Source organism: Barbatula barbatula (assembly GCF_947034865.1).
Source record: "Barbatula barbatula genome assembly, chromosome: 24".
Lineage (NCBI taxonomy): Eukaryota > Metazoa > Chordata > Actinopteri > Cypriniformes > Nemacheilidae > Barbatula > Barbatula barbatula.
This window is the reverse complement of record NC_136787.1, coordinates 12,888,017-12,907,322: the sequence shown is the minus strand read 5'-3', so window position 1 is coordinate 12,907,322 and position 19,306 is coordinate 12,888,017. Positions and strand designations below refer to the sequence as shown.

The 19,306-nt window shown below is 39.6% G+C and overlaps 1 protein-coding gene across 2 annotated transcripts in view; it reads right to left on the bottom strand.

The window, feature by feature from the left end:
* Nucleotides 1–19,025, bottom strand: part of cblb (Cbl proto-oncogene B, E3 ubiquitin protein ligase) — a 56,643-nt gene extending 37,618 nt beyond the window's left edge. The window contains exons 1-3 of one of the 2 annotated variants that reach the window (XM_079448853.1): nucleotides 18,688–19,025; nucleotides 18,141–18,303; nucleotides 17,226–17,476 (exon numbers count right to left, since the gene is read on the bottom strand). In XM_079448853.1, the coding sequence (XP_079304979.1) occupies nucleotides 17,226–17,476; nucleotides 18,141–18,293 (404 nt within the window). In that variant the 5' untranslated portion in view covers nucleotides 18,294–18,303; nucleotides 18,688–19,025. Of the gene's footprint in view, nucleotides 1–17,225; nucleotides 17,477–18,140; nucleotides 18,304–18,652 lie in introns of both variants that reach the window. The other variant, XM_079448854.1, reaches the window with a different exon arrangement.
* Between the last annotated feature and the right edge of the window lie 281 nt (nucleotides 19,026–19,306).

Sequence of the window (19,306 nt, the reverse complement as noted above, 5' to 3'; positions counted from 1 at the left end):
CAAAAAAACATAATATACAGTAATTATTATAAAAGCATTCTATATGACAGGTCATGAAGGTAGTATAAACGTACATCTCAGCCTGTTCGTCACAAAGCTTTGTATATTTTAACTTTCATAGTAAAGATGCACCGATATATCGGCCAATAATCGGTAATAATCGATAGTTTAAAAACATTCAATGATCCGAGCCGATATATCCTGTCAATCAAAAGAGGACAGGAAAATGCTATTTAATAATATTCAGAAATCTAATAAATATTAATTTAATCTTCAGAATCTGTATCGCCAGATATTAATCAGAATAATCGGTTATAGGTAAAAAAAATCTTATTTTATAAAGCTTAAATCATTATTCTGGTGCTTGACAGATCCCAATTCACTTTAATAATACGATATTAAATTAATTGTATAGGAGTGGCTAATAGATTGGTAAACAATTACAGAATTTGTCTGAACTAGCCCTTTAACAAGAGAAAGTATGAGAGGGTGAGAATGTGTGTGGCTACTGTGACAGAGATGGGCCAAAGAGAAATCAATCCCATCATTCCAACCACATTGACGTATTGATTCAAATCCACTTTCCGTAGAATATTACCCGGCAAACCATAATCAACTCAGCACATTATTTATGATAAATGAGTTTTTGAGTGACCAAACCAATTTTGGCCCTAAACATTTGCACACTTTTAAATTGATAATAAAAAAGGCTAAACATATTCATTGATTAGCTTATCTAATAAACTAAAAAACAGTCTCTGCTGGCAGGAGGCTTTCAGTGTATGTGTGTAAGAAAGCATGCACACATGTGTCAGGCATCGAAATCGCGTGTCACACATATCTACATCTCACTGATCGTTCAGATCTCTCTTCTAGTTGGTATATAGATTTAGGAGAGATTATACCCTCTCATTTGCTCACAGACAAAATTTCTCTCTATCGCTTTTGGTTAGATGGTGGTCAGAAATGTGTAGAAACGTGTTTGGCAAACTTTGATATGGCATACAGTAACCTACAGTATGTTCAACAAAGGTTTAAAACGTTTACTGGATTTCCTTGTCTTCTAATTTTCACACTGACTGAAAGAAAACAAAATGTTCAGACGGATGCAAATAAACAGTAAAAATGCCAAGGGAAGTATCACATTTACATTTACATTAATGCATTTGGCAGACGCTTTTATCCAAAGTGACTTAAATGATATACATGTTACATAGGTATCTGCAATCCCCTGGGATCGAATCCACAACCTTGCGTTGTTAACGCAATGCTCTTACCACTGAGCTCCAGGAAAGCATTTACAAGATTCGCTCACACTTATTGTCACATCGTGTCACACAGAAATGCTTTAAAATAAAACTTTATTCATTGCATTAGTAATTTCAATCAAATTTTGTCATTGCACACGACTTTTACATTGATGTGTACTACTAAGCCCACCACCACCAGAACTTTTAAGTGCAGGTATTTGAAATGAATAATTAAAAAAAAAGATACCCTGCCATGAGCAAAGCTTTCAAAGAATGTCAAAGCAACAGCAAAAAGACACGTGTGTGTGTGTGTCCTAGAGACAGCGTTACAATACAGACTGTCTCACCCCAGACAGATAATTGCTGTTGGCACAGAGTGTGATTGTGTTCTAGCTACTTGATCTAAAACACCCTGCATGCTGTTTTTCATACTGAACTGATGCTATGAAAGCTACGATCACAACAACACAGAACAACATGCAGCCCACAACAAAAACAACATATAACAACATAGACAGACTCATGTTCTCCTCGAATTCAGCACAAAGTTTATACGTTAATACAATGACGAAAAATCTAAGCAAAAAAATGGCCCATGCTATTGTACGCAGTCGAAACTATCAAAAATACAAATGCATGCAGCGGCTTTTTGCTTACAGTTCGTGCAACGGAAACTCAAGAATAGTGAAATGCAGGCGAGTGCTTGGAAGTCGTGAATGTTTGTGGTGCTGACACCCTGACTAGCAGCAAAAGATAATGTTTATCTAAAACACGGGTGTTTCAAACCCACATGCTGTTTTTTTACCAAAAAACATGTTTTAAAGTATTCTGTGTTAATGTAACCATAAAATCTTTGCTTTGTGTGCAATACCGACTGCAAAAGTACTTCTAGTAAAATGTTAATTTGAGAAGTGTGTGTCATATTTGGAGCTTAAAGGGAAAGTTGATCCGAAAATGAATATTCTGTCATCATTTACTCACGCTTCAAACCTGTATGACTTTCTTCTGCTGTACACAAAAGAAGATATTTTGAAGAATGTTGCTAACCAAACAACACAGACCCCCTATTGACTTCTACTGTATGGACACCGTGTACGCCCATTTTTTGGTTACCAACATTCTTCAAAATATCTTCTTTTGTGTTGAGGTGACAAGAGGGTGAGTAAATGATGACAGAATTTTCCTTTTGGGATGAACTCTCCCTTTAAATGAACTTGCATTACACATTTACACAGAGACAAACACAACTGCATGTCCTGTATGTTTAACTCGGTGTTATGACAGAAACAGATTACGGCCTGTAGAACAGCTCTTTGTCTCGTGCTGCACTTAACACAAACAAAACAGCACTTTGTCTGCATGTCTGATTCTGCCATTGCACCACCATCATGATGCCATCAATGCTGTGTGTGTATGAGGGAGGAATGGTGTGAGCTCATGTGATGAAATGGAAATCTGTATGTGTGTGGGTGTGCATGGGTCTTTAGACACCAGGTGTAAAAACATGTAATCAAAGGTCACAGCTCAAAGGTTTGTTCTTCCACAGTCCATGTGATTAAAGACAAAGTGTATAATTTCTGGATCCCTGGCATCTCCAAATGAAACTGAAATAATTACTGTGTTCAAATAAGTACCACCCTCCCCCTCCTCCTATTGGTCAGAATAACAAACAACACAGATTAATTGGGCATTTTAATAAAGATGAAACATCAGAGATACAGAAGTCTTGGTCTTTATTTCCTCTGCTAATTTAATTCCTGTCCAATTGAAACCATTATGACAATAAAGAGCTTGCATTTGCTTCATATATTTTTATTCTGTGCATCAGGTGTAAAGTTCCAAAGAAAAAGTTATTTAACACTTACTGAACCCAAACCGAAGCATGCAGAGACTGAAGCCAACTGAGAGCAGTTTGGTGAACGTGTAGGCGTCAGCCTGCACTGATCACAGATCAGCCGTGAGTCACCAGCTTAGCCTCAGACTGATAACGGCACCTTACCTGGCTGCACAGAACAACACTCAAACAGAGACACAGGCGTAGGACACACCGAAGCCCATCATCAATCATTCCAGATAAAGAATAAATGTCACTTTCCACCCCAAGGCCTCTGCATGATCTCACACGTACTAAGGTACGCATACCACACAGACACAAGCAAACAAACTCCGACAACGGATGCAAATCGCATGTCCTCTTGAGCCCAGATGCAGCTTTTGCAATAGTTCCCACATTTTTCTGTGATTCAGGTTATTTCCCACAAAAATGTGTTGTTTTAATCTTTAGGGTTGTCACAAAATACAGATTTGGGCAATAATTGTGATGAAAACCATGGTTATTGATATTGTATTAATTCTACACATATGATAATATTGTAAAGAAGTTTTGCCTTACAAAATCTCTCTTAACCGCACACACTATAATAATAATATATAATAATAATATAGTGAATTTTCACTAGCCAAAATAATCATTATATTGTGAGACCTAGGACTGCACGATTAATTTTATTTTAATCGTGATATCGATTTATGCTTCCCACAATTTAGTCTCAACTTAATCGCTGTGATATTAAGATTTTAAAAGCAAGCAAAAAAACTCAGAATAAGGCCAGAAAAACATATTTTAACTGCCACTTTTACAGGAAATAAAAAATTCACTGACTTTGTACTTTTTTTCCAAAACCCACAGACAAACCTGAAGGGTGACCAATATTTAAAACTATTAAAAAAACAAGAAATAAAAAAATGGAGTAGCAAGGTTTCATTTCGAAGGTCACAAAATGTTCATTTTGTTTAGATGATTGATCGCGTGCTTTGAAATATGATGTTGAAGACGTTCAATGGCAGCAGATTATAACATCATGGGCTGTAAAGTACAGGCCCTTATAAACATGCTGAAGTCAAATTTAAAACAAAAGTTCTGAACTGACAAAATTATTATAATTTTACTCATGATCGTGCAGTCCTAGACCACTAATATCATTACAAAAAATGGAAAATGAAACCTGAAAACCTGTTGCTAATGTGATCGTATGCCTTGTAACAAAAAGAAAGGCAAAGCGTACAGGGCATGTAAAAGAAACAAACTGAAAATCAAATCACATATTTTGTCAGCTCCAGCATCAAGGTTGCACTTCTATTTACTGTGGCATTGGCATGTCTTATCCTTCGATCAACTCCAAAGCGTGATATGTGTGGCCAGAAGGCTTTCTTCATTAATACAAAGAATAAACAGATGAATAAAACGCCATCCCCACCCACGAAGTGACTAAGCGCGTGTCATTGAGCCCTAACAGTCAGCATTTCTAAAGAAAGACTCCATCCTCCTCCTCACTGCCCACATGCTTCGCCTCTAACCGGCATGGCTTGAGCCATAGGCGTATGTAATTACTAGATGTCTAAACCTTGCTCATGTCCGTATCACCACATCCTGGCAGATGGGTCGCGTTTTCCTGTTTCCGGCGTGTCTATTGTTTTATTTACTTTGTCACGTTGCGTCGAGACATGGCGTCAAAGGCAGCTCAAGAAGTTAGCTTTAGTTAGCTCATTGTTAAACCTAATAGTTTTAAAAAATAAAACTTTAACGATCTGTTACGCTCTGCTGGCAAAGTCACGCTGGCAAAGTATCAGCTGTCAATATGCTTTGAAGGCTGATGTTCCGAAGGCTGATGGTAAGGGGCATTACATTTCTGTCCCATGCTTGAGGTATTCGGCCAATCACAAAGCACTGGGTAGCTGGCCGATCAGAGCACACGGCGCATTTCACAACAATGAGCTTTGTGAAAAATAGAGGTGTTTCAGAAAGGCGGCGCACAGAGGAGCAACAGTAATGCACGGTTTGTGAAAACTATTGCGTTTTTTTCTTACTGTAAACACACTGTATTACACCAAATACACACAATAATGTTCGTTTTAGTCATTGAATATGACCCCTTTAATCGCATAAATGTGTGTCATCATTTAAAAATGTTTTTGCTTGTATATAACACATGACGCGCAAAGTGTGGAACAAAATGTTTTTAACTTCATCTTTACTCCATTTGCATTAAAACGTTTTTCAATCTGTCCCTTTAACCTTAAGTGGTTATTTGGTGGAAAAATTATTCGCCATTTCCGGAAATTTGTGAAATTTCAGAGCAAACTGATACATTTCAAAATATCTGTCCACTAACAACATAATATGAATTTAGCTAAATATAATTTTTCATTTATAACAGCGTGTATATGAACAGGGAGCAAAATCGAAGGCATTACGTGTCGCCTGGCTCTGGATGAAGTAGGGGAACTCCCTGTATTTCCAAGTCTGTTGGAGAGTCTGTGTCAGACTAGTTATTCAGGGTGATCCCCGAGTTTGATCTATAGCTCTGTTTTGAGTAAGAGTAAGAGTCAGTGCTTTTCAAAACTCTCATGCTGAGAGGAGACTCCATCATTCCTTTCTCCTGTGTCACTCGCTACACGCTGCCTTACTCAGACATGAGTAAAAGACCCCTTTTCTATCTAGCGAATTTACTCAATTCTTATTCCCCCTCTAGGCCTGTTTTCTCAGCAGACGGTTTACATGAATACAAACGTGCATAGCATAACCTTAGCACTTTATTGAAGCCAAAAGGAAACCGCTATGAACAAGCAGAAACCAGAAGAAGACAGAACAATATAGATGGTTTCAACAAAAACAACATAAACAAAACGTCATGTGCCCCAAACTTAAAGGTCCAAGGATCTATTGACAGAAATCCAATAAAATATACATAACTACGTCCTTAGAGGTGTATAAAGACTTTACATAATGAAGCATTATGTTTAAATTACCGCCCTAGAATGAGCTATATCTATATACATAGACCATGGGTCCCCTTATATTGAATTCACCATGTTGTTTTTCTTCAGTAGCCTTAAACGGACAATCGGCTCCACGGAGCCATTTCGTAAATACGTTATCTCCTTCTGCAGAGAAGCAAAAACATGAGAACATCTTAGTTCTGTATCAGCCCCCGTAGTGCTTCGAAAGGGAATATACACAGAGAAAGATATTTGGAAGAATGTTGGCAATTTTCAGTTCTGGGACATCATCCACTACCATAGTAGAAAGCAAAAAATATAGTATTCTTTTGTTCTGTTGGACACATAATGAGATATGTTGAAGAATTTAGGAAAACAAAGAGTTCTCAGGCACCTTGACAACCATTTAATTCTTCCTACTATGGTAGTCAACGGAGCTGAAAATTACTAACATTATTCCAAATATCTTTCTCTGTGTTCATCAGAACAAAGTCATTTATAGAGATATGAAATTACATGAGGTTGAGTAAATGATGACAGAATTTTCATATTTTGGATGCACTATCACAAACAATCTCGCTAACACACCCAGGCAATGACCACTGGTTCTGACACAGCAACAGGATAAGCCACATACTGTATGCCAGTGGTTTTTCGAAGAAACTCTTCACTTTGTCACATTTCCTAAGGGACCAACGTAAACATCTACCCATACTGATATCATTTTAACTGCAAGTGAATCACTGCAGTATGTTCCAACTGGTACACAGAGAAAACAGGAAAAAGAGATTTGAGATTAGCTCTACAATGATCAGCTTTATGAAATCAGCTAGAAACTTTGTAGCCTCAGATCAGACAGAGCTTAGACAAGGCTAATGAGAATGAGAATGGATGTCTTCAAGCCATTTCCTGTTTGCGGAGCTCTTCTACGGCGAGGTGATTGACACACCTGCTTGATCTAAACACTGACTGCACTTACTGGCAGGAAATCGCCTGTTGCACATGACTTCACGTTGAAACTCTTAAGATCACCACATTTTATTTCAGGCCTTATTACGGCAACACATATGACATAGATGACTTACTGACAATGCAAAATAATGTTTTTACACTAGATAATAGTTGACCAAGTCAACGGCAGCTTCATATATATAGTAACTAATTCCTTTAAGGCATAGTTCACCCAAAAAAAATGGTTTATCATTTATTCTCCCTCATGTCATTGCCAACCTGACTTTCTTTCTTCTGTAGAAAATAAAAGAAGATATTTTGAAGAACGCCAACAACACTGGGCCTCATTAACTTCCATTTCATGGACACGAAACCACTGAGACCTTTCTCCATATATCTTATTTTATGTTCCACAGAAGAAAAACAGGAGGTGGAATAAATGATGACAGATCTTTTTATTTTTGGGTGAACTATCCCTATAACAACATTATTTGTATACGACACCCATTAAACCCTAGTTTCATAGTGCACAGTCAAAACAAATGCTATAAACAAAGTGAAACAATATCTATGGCCAAGCAACATCCTGTTTCCTGATAAAAACACAACAGAGCAGATTGTGTGGTGATTACTTTAAGAAGCTGCAGTGGGTACAGCTGTCACATCGGCCATCATACGCAGAAACTTACCACAACAGCTGGACAGATTTCCCATGCTCCCATGCATAGAAATCAAATGCTCTGAGAAGCGTGAGACATCTTACGCTCCGCACCAGACAGAGATAAATTAAAAGCATCCGCATAGGGTTGGAACTCTCCGTGCATATCTGATTTGAAACAATTCTGCACAATTTAGGACTAAAGCTCTCAAAACAAAGTTTTGACCATGTCTGTTATCTTTAAGGCCTCTGTATGCGAGTATGCTCCAAAAGATAAAAAATATATTATTTTTTTATCCAATTCCTGAAACGATAGACTACTTTCTGAGACTGTCACCTTTTAATAGAAAGCTACGGTGCTTCTGTGGGTAATACTAGTTCAAATCCAGCATTTCCGGATCATAATCACACCATTTCCTGCCTCTGTCCCTATTATAAGTGGACAATAACAAAGAAATATAGAACGGGTCAAAGTTTGTTCAGTCAGTCTGTTGAGAACATGCCTTTAGCAAATAAATAGTCAGGTAGCTGTGCTTGGATTTGTTTAGCAGGAGAACCTGTTCTTATTAAAAAGTGATGAGTTAGTTTCTTCTCGTTTCACAATAAATCTGTTCACGGGCGATCTGTTCTTCTCGAATGATGCTGCTTCCGGGAAAGTGTGGATCAATATTGGTGTCGGTTAAGGAAGGTTGTTGGAGGATCTATCCTGCTTTATCAGTTTGAGTGCAGATCGGGTCTTTAAAGACAACACACACACACACAGAGAGAGAGATTGCAGTGGGAGCATGTCCAAGCACTTAGCTGTGATGTTTTAATTAAGGGAAACGTCTGGGATATCTGGGAGTTCATTATTCTAATTAAAAACAAGCCGTTCAGAATTTACCTTTATAATAAGCTAATGAAGCAGTGTTTTCTCTAGGTTAAAGAACAGTTCTCCCAAAACTTGTAAAAAAGACTCATCATTTACTCACCCTTAAAATAAAGTTTCGTCAACTCCAATGGAACCGTTTTTTCACAGCAATGACGGTTCCCAGAAGTTACTAGTAAACTCATTGAGCTGCAGCTTAACAGACCAATTGAGGAAAACTTTTTACCCATTAAAGACGTAATTCATTCAATTAATACAAAAATGAAAGAAATAAAGCATTAAGAGAGAAATCATAACTTCCTTGAGCTATCTGAAGGCTCCATGAATCACTTGACACGCGAAAATGTTGAACTTTCATTGTTGCGACTCTCTCTCTCTCAACATCTAAGGGTTTTCCTACTGCTAGGTGGTTTCGGATTGTTGCTAAGGAATTGCTAGGTGTTAGACATTTTGGTACAAAGATACGGCTTGGATTCTTTTTAAAATGTGAATCTTCATGAAGTCGAAGTCTAATAACAACTAAACTAACAAAAAACATTTAACAATGAAACAGTTTCAGTTATCTTAAGTCACTCACTGTATGTTTTTTAATACACAGATAAATGGTGTTTAGAAAGCCGAAAAGACAGCACATTCATCTCTCACACCCAGCGATGAATGACACATCTCCCAGATTGAGTGACAGACTGAAGGCAGCCAATCCTAGAGGGACAGATTCAGTCTGACACTTTAACAGGCTTTCACACTGAGGTAGCGAGTCGGTCACGGCGCTGCCGGCGGCTTCAGGACCTTGTTATGCAGAATCTAGTCCAAGTGAGGTTTCTGATCTGAGAGAGAAGAAAAGATGATGTTGCCAGCTCAGAGTTTCCATCCTGTGCGCTTCAACATGCTCTGACAGTACAATGCAAAGGCCGACAGGAACGTTTATGTGGTCGCTCTGATGAGGTCACCGCTAGTATGCCGGTAAAAGACAAAAGCCATTCAGAGATACAGCAGGTGTTCCTCTGTGGCTGTTTTAAACGTCAGGTCTGAGGTTTCATCTTCTCATACACACACACATACTTCTTTTATATGAACTGAAGGTTCAGGCTATAAGAGTTCACATACAGGTCCACGGTTTAAGGAAGGAAACTTGGTTTCAAAAACTAGTTTGTTGGCTTGCTATCGAAAACATACAACCTTCAAATATTGGGTAAAACGGTCCATTGAAATTAGATGAAATGTAAGCAATCACATTTCACAACAAAAAAGGAAAATGTGTACAATTATAGACAAAACATTCTAACCAATTTTGCTTGGTAAACAGCTCAATATGTTTTGGAACAAGACTCAAGATCATAACTCAACTGGGCAACTGAAGGCTAACATGATGTGGGTTCCATAAGGATATGTTTTTATGTAGTCTGTGTTTTTTAAATGCTCAGACTCCAAGCTGTTTGTTCTCAGCCTGTCTCCAGGGATTTCATTCACAACAGCGGATGGTGACTGGGCTCAGATGGCCCGCTGGTGCATATATGTATGTGTGTTCCAGTGCATGTGAGAAGGAAACAGAAAGAGGGAGGCAAACACATCACAATAAATCAGGCATGTCAGCCAGACTCCCAGAAGACCAGCAGCACCTAGACAAAGACAAAACACGGCCCCATATGGACACCCGTGAAAGCTCGCTGGATGTGACTCGTTTGTTCTCCCAAATGGGTACACACACCAAACGTCCCACAAGGGGTTTGCAAAACTACTCGTATCGAAATCGAAGCTAGGCTGTGGGTTGACTAAATTACTTTTTACCTAAATGTTATTAAGTTTTGCTTTGTCTCAACCTGAGAGATGTTAATATATGGGGTATGTCAATATAGACAAGTTAATCCATTCAGAAACAGAATACAGGAGTCTTTCCTGCATACAAAAAACTAAAGAAAGCCAATCGAAACCATCACAGAAATTCTAATGGTTTCCATTAAAACACCATCACCAAGCATTAGCTTTTTCTGTTAAAACCATTACAAAATTCCTTTTTGTGGTGGCTTTTGGGCATTATTCCAATAGGATTTAATATCCCACCAAACAGCATCCATCACATTCCAGTAGACACCATTACGGTTTCCTTTAAAACCAATACAAATCCCTTTAGAAACCATTCAAGATTTTGTTATGGTGTTAATTGTTTTATAGTTTTTTTCAACAGGGTTTTTTTTTGTCTTTTGACTTTTTAACTTGACTTAATCAATTCTATCCAAGAACAAGAACAACTTGAAATCATGTTAAATGTAGTTGGAATTTAGTGCAAGATCCTGCTTTTGTCTTTTTTACTTGATTTAAAGCAGAAATAATTTTTCCATATTTTATCTTACTCACTAAAAGCTTAAGCAGAGCATGATATAAGGACGCTTAACAAAGTACCGCAAGAACGTACCGCAAGAACATTGAAAATAAATGAAACTAGATTCTCTAAACAACAAGTCAGTTATTGAATGACTGTGACTGTTTTCCTTCACCCCACCAATCCCCAAAACACACCCAAGAAACAAGGAAGCTTTCTGTTCTGTAAAGCACACATCTTCCGGTGATGGACCTCACCAGAACCTCACCCAGAGCTCTGATGGGACATCAGTACAAACATGAAAACAAAAGGCCCGTTCTCTCATCTTCCGCTCCTCATTCTCTCTCTCTCAAAGAGACCTAACCACCTGAGACGCAACTGTCGAGACAACTATTGATTTGCTGTCGAGTTGATCTCAATCCATTCTGAAGTGCCACCTGCTGTCTGTGCCCCCCGTCAAAGAAAAACAGCACTAACACACATTTACTTAGACTAACAGCCACTAAGACAAGGAGCTGTCACAATCGGGGATCCTGTTTCACAGAAAGATTCTCACCACAGCGGAAAGTGCGACACCCACTCAGTTCACGAGCGCAACAGCCCCACAGGACACCGGAGATGAGCGACGAAGACTGAAATAAAAAGACGGAGAAGACAAGGGAGAGCAAAATGCGAAAGAGGTGAGCAGATGTTCTGACATTTAAAACCACCAGCGGGGACACAAATGAAACCCTAAAAACGAATAATTAATCAGATGTTCACTTTGAGGGGGAGTCCAGTGTGCACGCTTTTCCAGATGAGGTTGAACCGCTAATTTGGGGCCCTAATAGAGTTGCAGATTAGCATGGACGGCGTGCGGTTCTTCCTGCATGCGTATTAGTCAGTCAGAGGGGTAAAAACGCTCTCTTGGTTGGGTCTCAAAATTCATCTCCATTAAATCGCTCACACTTTTGGCACTAAGGGGAATTTTTGGACGTTATATGATGCGTGCGAAACCAATCAAGGTGAAATGTCCCCGAAACCAGCGTAATTACGACCGAATATAAGACTGCACTACAACTGATTTTGAAAATTGTTTTGCATATCTCTTGGATCCAAGCAATGCTTGATAAGGAGTGTGTGTGTTGTTAAAAGAATAAATGCAGACAGGAAACAGGATGTGGGGCACTTCCCTCTCTGTGAGCTTTCTTCCAGATGACCGAGGGTTAAACGGTACACCGGATCACGGCAAGCAAAATCACAACAGACACCTATGCGAAATACAGCTGAACAAAGATTGGGTTGCACAGGCTGTTCGCTCTCGCATGCGTGTGTCTGTCCTTCCTATAGAGGTCAGAAATTCAAGCGTCTTTACTTTCTGATGTGAATAACACTTGATTCGACTTAATATAGAAAATGAAAAAAATTATTTTATTTCAAATGTCTTTAAATCGACTTGGAAATCAAATTCAGCTCGCCACCAGCCCGTGACTTTCTCATTACAGAGCTTTCTTTCATCATTAGCTGAGCACCAGATGATCCTCATCATCACACCACGGAGCAGACGGCGAGGAAAATGAGGCGTGGTAGACTGGGGGTTTCATGGTATGTGCTGTGCCGTGTGATTGGTGGAAAAATGTAAGGATGTTAATTGAGGTTTTATCCAAACACAGACCTTTGCTCATTAATCACAGCACTGGGACAACGTTTGACAATACGATTTAAGAGCAATAAACACAAAAATGGTCAAAATAACACCAAGGAGGAATCTTCAGCACGGCAGAGCCGACAGCCGTCACACAATGTAGCAAAGCAAAAAGAAACAAAAACATTGGGAGAGGGAGACCCCTAATTGAGTAAAACATCTGGCTCTGTTCCGCTGTTATTTGGCTGTTTGAACTTTGTGTTGCAACATAAATAAACATACAACATGTATACAACATAAATCTTATGTTTGTTAGGGTTAGTTTACAGAAATTACAATTAGCAGAGCTTACTTAGTGTGTGTATGTGTGCCTCAAATGCAGCTGTAGCTGTAGCGGGGCGGAGAAAGGGTGAGAGACCCATTTGGTGTGCAGTCTCTGAAATATGTTTTCCTTACATTCCCAATGGGGATGTCATTATCTTTGAAGGTTTTAAGCCTGTAAATAACTCCCATTAACTCAAGGGGCAGCATGCCCTTCTTCAGACTATCAAGTGCACTAGTTCCTGGCCGATCTATCATACAGCATTGTGCGCTCTAAATTGTATATAAATTATTAAAATATTTCGACAGATAAAGAGGTTTTCAGTTTCAAGAGTGTGATTAGCATTTAAAGGGAAACATATGCTATCATTTAAACTGTTTGTTTCAAAAATAATTTGATGTAAAAAATTAGAATACTTATAGTAAGGTGACGTCCTTTCAAATTATAGTTAATAGGCTACTTTGGATAGTGAAATAGATCAAATGTGTTTTGTACAGTACAGCAACCAACTGTCCTTCTGAACGCTAAAAGCTCATTTACCAATCAAACAAACCTACAACAATCGACTTATGAAGAAACACTGAAGTTTACCTTCTGCTTGCAAATTAAAAATTAAGTTTTTTTAGAAGATGCTCTCTGCATTTTGCCTACTTGAGGTCAAAAGAAATGCCTGTGTTTTTGTTCCCCTACCCAGCAGTTTCGAATCCACAGCTCTGTTTCCATCAAAGTCTGCACTTTCACTTCAACTTCTCGTCACTGACTCAGAGGACGTCTTAAGGTAAAGCTACACCAGTGACCTTCACCACTGGCTCTCATGAACAATCAAATTTGTTGCTGCATTAGCAATTACATTCAGTCTGATCTCAAAGCCAGGAGGTCCATGTACTATCCCTCGTCACTGGAGTTTAAAGGGTGTGTTCCTGTGTGCTGAAAAGCTGTTAATGTAACATTAAGCTGGATGCACCGCACCGTGTTGAACCTTTCTGTTTACTCACAACAGATGGTAATGGGCTCCAAAAGACGGCAGTTAAAAACAACAAGAGCACTGTGTTTATCTACACTGAGTGTTCTTGTGGATAAAGCGGAGAGGAACATGCAAAGCAACATCACGTTAGTTATAAGATTGACTAATTATATAGTTGGTCTTAAGAAATCGTTATACAGTAACTATTCATATTCTGATTAGACACGTTTGTCAAAGTTAGAAGCTGCTGATATGCAATTTTAATAATGACAAAATTGGATAACTAAACCATACTATAGAATTTACGTTTACTAACAAAAAAAAACACAGAATGTCAAATTACCAACACAATCTAATGGCAATTTGTAACTTTTTTTTCGAGATGGCAAATTCAAATGAGTTAAGCTGCTTTCACCCCATTGTTATCTTTAGGGGTGAGGCCTTATTATTGATTTTCTCTAATAATTGAATTTTTTTTCAATAATCGAAACAAATTGTACAAATTCATATGCCTCAAAATGTCTTGAAATTAAATCACCCACTGTCAATAATTAAAATAATAAAATAACAATAAGTTGATTGTTGAAGGACTAGTCTGATCATCCACAAATTATGGTATCAGGACTATATGCAAACATGTGTACATACATGTGTAGGTTCATGTTCATATTCCTGGTCAGACTAAAATTAAGAATGGTTCAACGGTGAGATCAGTAAACATCCTGTGTTTTAAGGAAATGGTAAACACTCCAAACAGCCCACATGGGTTACACGTACAAAGTTACATAGCTATAATACGGGAAATTAAACATCCTGCCACAGTGGAACACATACTGTCACCTTCTGAGAGATATTGGATGTCATGTATGCATCTCAGAGCTTAGAAATTTGGGTTTAAATAATACTCTGCCATTTTCATTTATGGAGAGTACGGGGTGCAAAAGGTGCCGTAACAGAACAGACACCTCGTCCATCAATTACATCTAGACTAGGGTAAATAACATTGCAATTCTACAATTATGAAATGGTGCAAATGCAAAACAGCTCCCTGAATGGTTCCTGCTGTCTGAGGACTGCTCAAAGGCCAAACCTCAGATATTTTTGTTCTGCGAGGTCTTTATCTCGGTTGACAGCAGTCTCAGTCTCATCTGCTCACACCTCAAAGCCACAGGAACATTTAAACATTTGTTGACCTTCTCGTTGCACAACAAGTCAGATACAAGCATGCTGGTAAGTGTGCAAAGAGGCAAAGTTTAAGGGTTCTGCATCTCTTTTGGTCTACTGCACTACATGCTTCTTTACACAATGTTATCCATCTTTGTCACCAAAGACATGAAAGAAACAACAGCACAAGACAAACATGAGCTTAAAGCCTTAAAACGGCCATTTCAGAGCAATATACAGTGAAGGCTGCCAATGTCCTCTAGATTCAATACATCCGGCCCATTCATCTCCGTTCCAGACCACTGTTTTGCCTAGCTTTTAACGTCAATACTAATAGATAGTAATGCATTTAGACCTTTCCAGTAAGAAGCAAGATCAGAACCTCAGCACAATTATCAAACAGGGTTGACGCTGTCAACTCATGTGCCCTTGTGCAATGGAAAAACCAACTGAAGACGGGCGTCTATTGCTGGTGTGCCACTGTAGCAGCTGTTCCAAATTCACTGCTATTAAAATTGTGCAGTTAATGAAATACAAAGTGAGAACCGGTTCCCTTTTTTGGTGTCTCTCGGGTGATTTTAATGGTATTTTTTTTTTTGCCCACAGCTGTCACAAAATGTAAACAAAGAAGATTGGTAACAAGATTAGTACAGAGGTGTGGTCAACATTAAACGATAAAGCATGGGGGTACAAATAATCAAGAATAAAAAAAGCATGACGTTTTTATGGGGAAAATTTGTTTTGGCAAAAACTTCTTGCAAGTTTCCATTGGTTTACTGTGTGATGCTACTTTGCTCACAACAAACACACCAAAAATACATTTTAAGTTAGCAAAAGTTAAGCAATCAAATTTTTTGGTCTTCCACATACTCTACAACTTTGCAGGGCAGACATGATATTTATGGCAGGAGTGTTCTAGGAGGGGGCAAGCAAAAAAAACGTCCCATTGTTGGTCTCAGGAGCAGCAGTATAATTACCACAGCATATGCACGGCCTCCATGGAGATGCCTGGCTGCAAGCCGGGGAGCAATTCACCATTCCGATGTCTCCCAACAGCCCCACCAAACTATGAATGAACTCTCTGCTCTTCTCCACAAACATCTCCTCAATCATACTGCCATTTCTTTCTATTCCTTTCCCTCTTTTCACCTGTAATCTGCACAAAAGACACATCACTGTTCTGTCCATTGTGTGGGACAGGAAGCCAAGGGCTGTAAGGTGTAATTGAGGATCTCTCCCCGGAGATTTGTGGCGGGGTGGCATGACAGACATGGAAAGCCTGTCAGACGATATCTCTGCTCTGTCCAGAATGCGTGTCACGGCGTCTGGGTATAACAGGGGTGTCAGGCCCGCCTGTCAGACGGTGTCCTCGGGCTAACAAATGTTGCTTTACCTCTCTGTCACCCCAAAAACACAACACACACACACTTTCAGCCAACTCAGTTGTGTCATTTCAATTCTGCAGAATTTGAAGAAACTGGGGTTAATGACTAAAATTAAACTTCACTGCCAAAAGCAGAGCCAGATTCCAAAATACTGGGACATAACAACTAAAATACTTCTATTTCCTGCCCGCATCAAACGACTTGTGATACATTTTCAAACTGTGCAGCTTTACCTAAATAGTCAGTGGCCTAAATGCGGTTTAATTGATGTGAGGTTACTCTCTAAATCAGATGCTGTGACTGTTACGCTTGGCTGTCACTAAAACAGAATGCTTGAATTTTCCTCTATAGTCAAGAGCCGTGTTTCGTGTCTGAAATGTACAGGCCGACACAGTGTTCTAATGGCCCCCGGGGTGAGCGTTGTGCATGTGTCAGCTTTTGCCTGGGACACACTTGGTCTGTTAATAATCTCTCTCACTCTGTCTCGCCCTGTGCACAGTCTGGTGGCCCACCAAGGGTTCAGATCCAAAGGGGGTCTCTGCCTCTTTTATAAGGCCTGCTGTTCTTGATTCAAGCTGGATGTCTGTGATAATTAGCCATGACTCAAGCTGACATGGAAGACGGGAGCAAACTCAATAAACTGACCGATGGGAAGTCACATGACGTGACCTCTTCTTTTGTCTATCTAATTAGATGTTCAAAGAGCAACAGGTCAGTCAAAAAAGAAAGGACTGTTCGAGTTGAGAGTAACAGCCGTGATAACACTTGCTAGACGTCCGAAACAAATACATGCAAATACAACCGAGGCAATGTGGAATCCCAATTCTATCCACGCAGACTTGCCCATTCGTTTCACAGAAGAACAGACAAAAACACCAAAACTAACAAACTGAACACGCCACATATGAATCAGACCATGAGCCAAAAGAGGCCATCTTACCTGTCCTGTGACTGTTCTTCGTACATTCTCTCTTTGGCTTCCTTAAAAAGGCGGATCGCTCTTTTGGATTTCTTCATTAGGCTGTCGATGTACACTTTGAAATAGTCATTCTCGCTTAGCTGAGTAAGTCTCTGGTTCTCCTCGTATTTGCACAGAATCAGCCTCAGGTGCTGGTAAGTGTCAGGTAAGATATCCAGGATGTACGGAGGACTGTTCTTCAACTGCAGCCTGGGGTTCTGACATAACCTCACCTAGATAACACCACAGGTTTAGTAACAAAGACTTACGCAGGAACTTTAATCCAAATCAAGTCATTCTTTCATTTAAGCTAAACAGTTTTAACGTGTACGGGGTAATTCGGACCCACAAAGAAAACATTAACCGTGGTTTTAATACAGTAGCTATCATTTCACTGTGGTATTTGTCGTGACACCGTTGTAACCACAAATTTACAATTGTCTCAATGTAATAAGTAGTTTAACCATGTAATTTGTATTAAAACAACGGCAATGCAAATGGTAACACACCGGCCAAAAAAATAAGCGTTTACAACATTAAAACTTTTACATTTATACTACAATAAAAGCATGGTTAATTTTCATACGGGTTGGGAGACTGTGTCTGTGACACTGGTAAACATTTATATAAATAATGAAACCAGAAAATAATAACAAAAGAACGCGCAAATAATATCTTATAACCTCGCAGAACATATACAATGTAAGAAACGTGTCCGGTAAGTATCAAATGAATATCTACAAACAAACTTCCCACGTTTGCCGATTTGTAAACATTTGTCACATCGTATCAAATAAATGCGACTTCGTGGAAAACTCTGTCAGCGCGGGAAGAGAGAGAGGAAGCGCTGTTGCGTCATCGCCAGGAACACCGTAAACACACTAGAGAGAAACTCACCACTTTATCCATGAGCTTCCATGTCTTTTCCACGGTCCGGCGGTCCGCGGCCGCTTGCTTGGGGGGTCCGACCGCGTCCTGGATGGTCTCTATGATGCCCAAAAGACGGCCTTTCCGATTGTTGGGTGGGCGTCCGCTGAGAGCAGTTGCCATTTTCTGCACACTGTAACACAGAGACGAAATGTCGCTCCTGAACAAAACACATACGAGTGACCATGAACATCTCACAAACGGCTACCGGACTGTGCTATGCGCTACATCTTTAACTTTGCCTTCGTGTCTGTACCGCACGCTTAAACCCCTAAACTTAACTTTACGGTCAAGTTTCCTTTACAATGAGTAGAGTCGTTGTTAACAACGCACGGAATCACAGATATGTAACTCCCGGAGCGCAATGTGACTTATGTATCGCTGTGCAAGAATGCAAGAAACGGCAACATTGTAACAAAACAACTGACAACTTATCAACCAGAGGTGAAAAGTGTACAAATTCACTGTGAATTTCGCCAAACCTCTCTTTTGTATCACATATAAACTCCAGTCTTACTGCGGCAAAAGGCAAACAGTGTAGCTGCCAAGGCAGGGAATGTCAGTTGATAGTTCCTGAGTTGAGGCTTTAGGGAGGTCCTCCACAACAGATGACAACAAAAGCAACAAAAACACAACGCCGATGCCAAGAAGGCTGTCACATCTCTGCCCAGATGTTGAGAAACAAGACGCTGCTGTGCCGTATCCTCTCGTTTAAAGCCCGTTAAATCCCGCTCTGATATGATCGTGAGGCAGCTCGGTTAAAAATCAGTTCGCTTTAAACGGCTGTGGAACAAGAGCAGCGAAAGCAGCAGGGCGGAGCCGAGAGGGCGGGGTCGATGAAGCAATCGCTCTCGTATGTTCAATCAGGAGACGACTGTCTTAAAGGGACGTGCGCGGGGGTGATGGAGCTCTCCAATGGCCAATAAGACAAAAGGCTGTTTGTGCATACTTAATATTTCCGTAAATGAAGAGGCAATGAAAACGCAAAGCGCTTTTGTGGGTTGTTCCTATTATGCAAATTGTATTTAGTCATCTTCACTTTCTCCGGTGGAAACACATTTTGTTGTTTAGGTGCTCTGAAACCACGTGGGTCATTGGCTGAACATTATGTCTTGGTGTTTTAAAAGGAGACATTT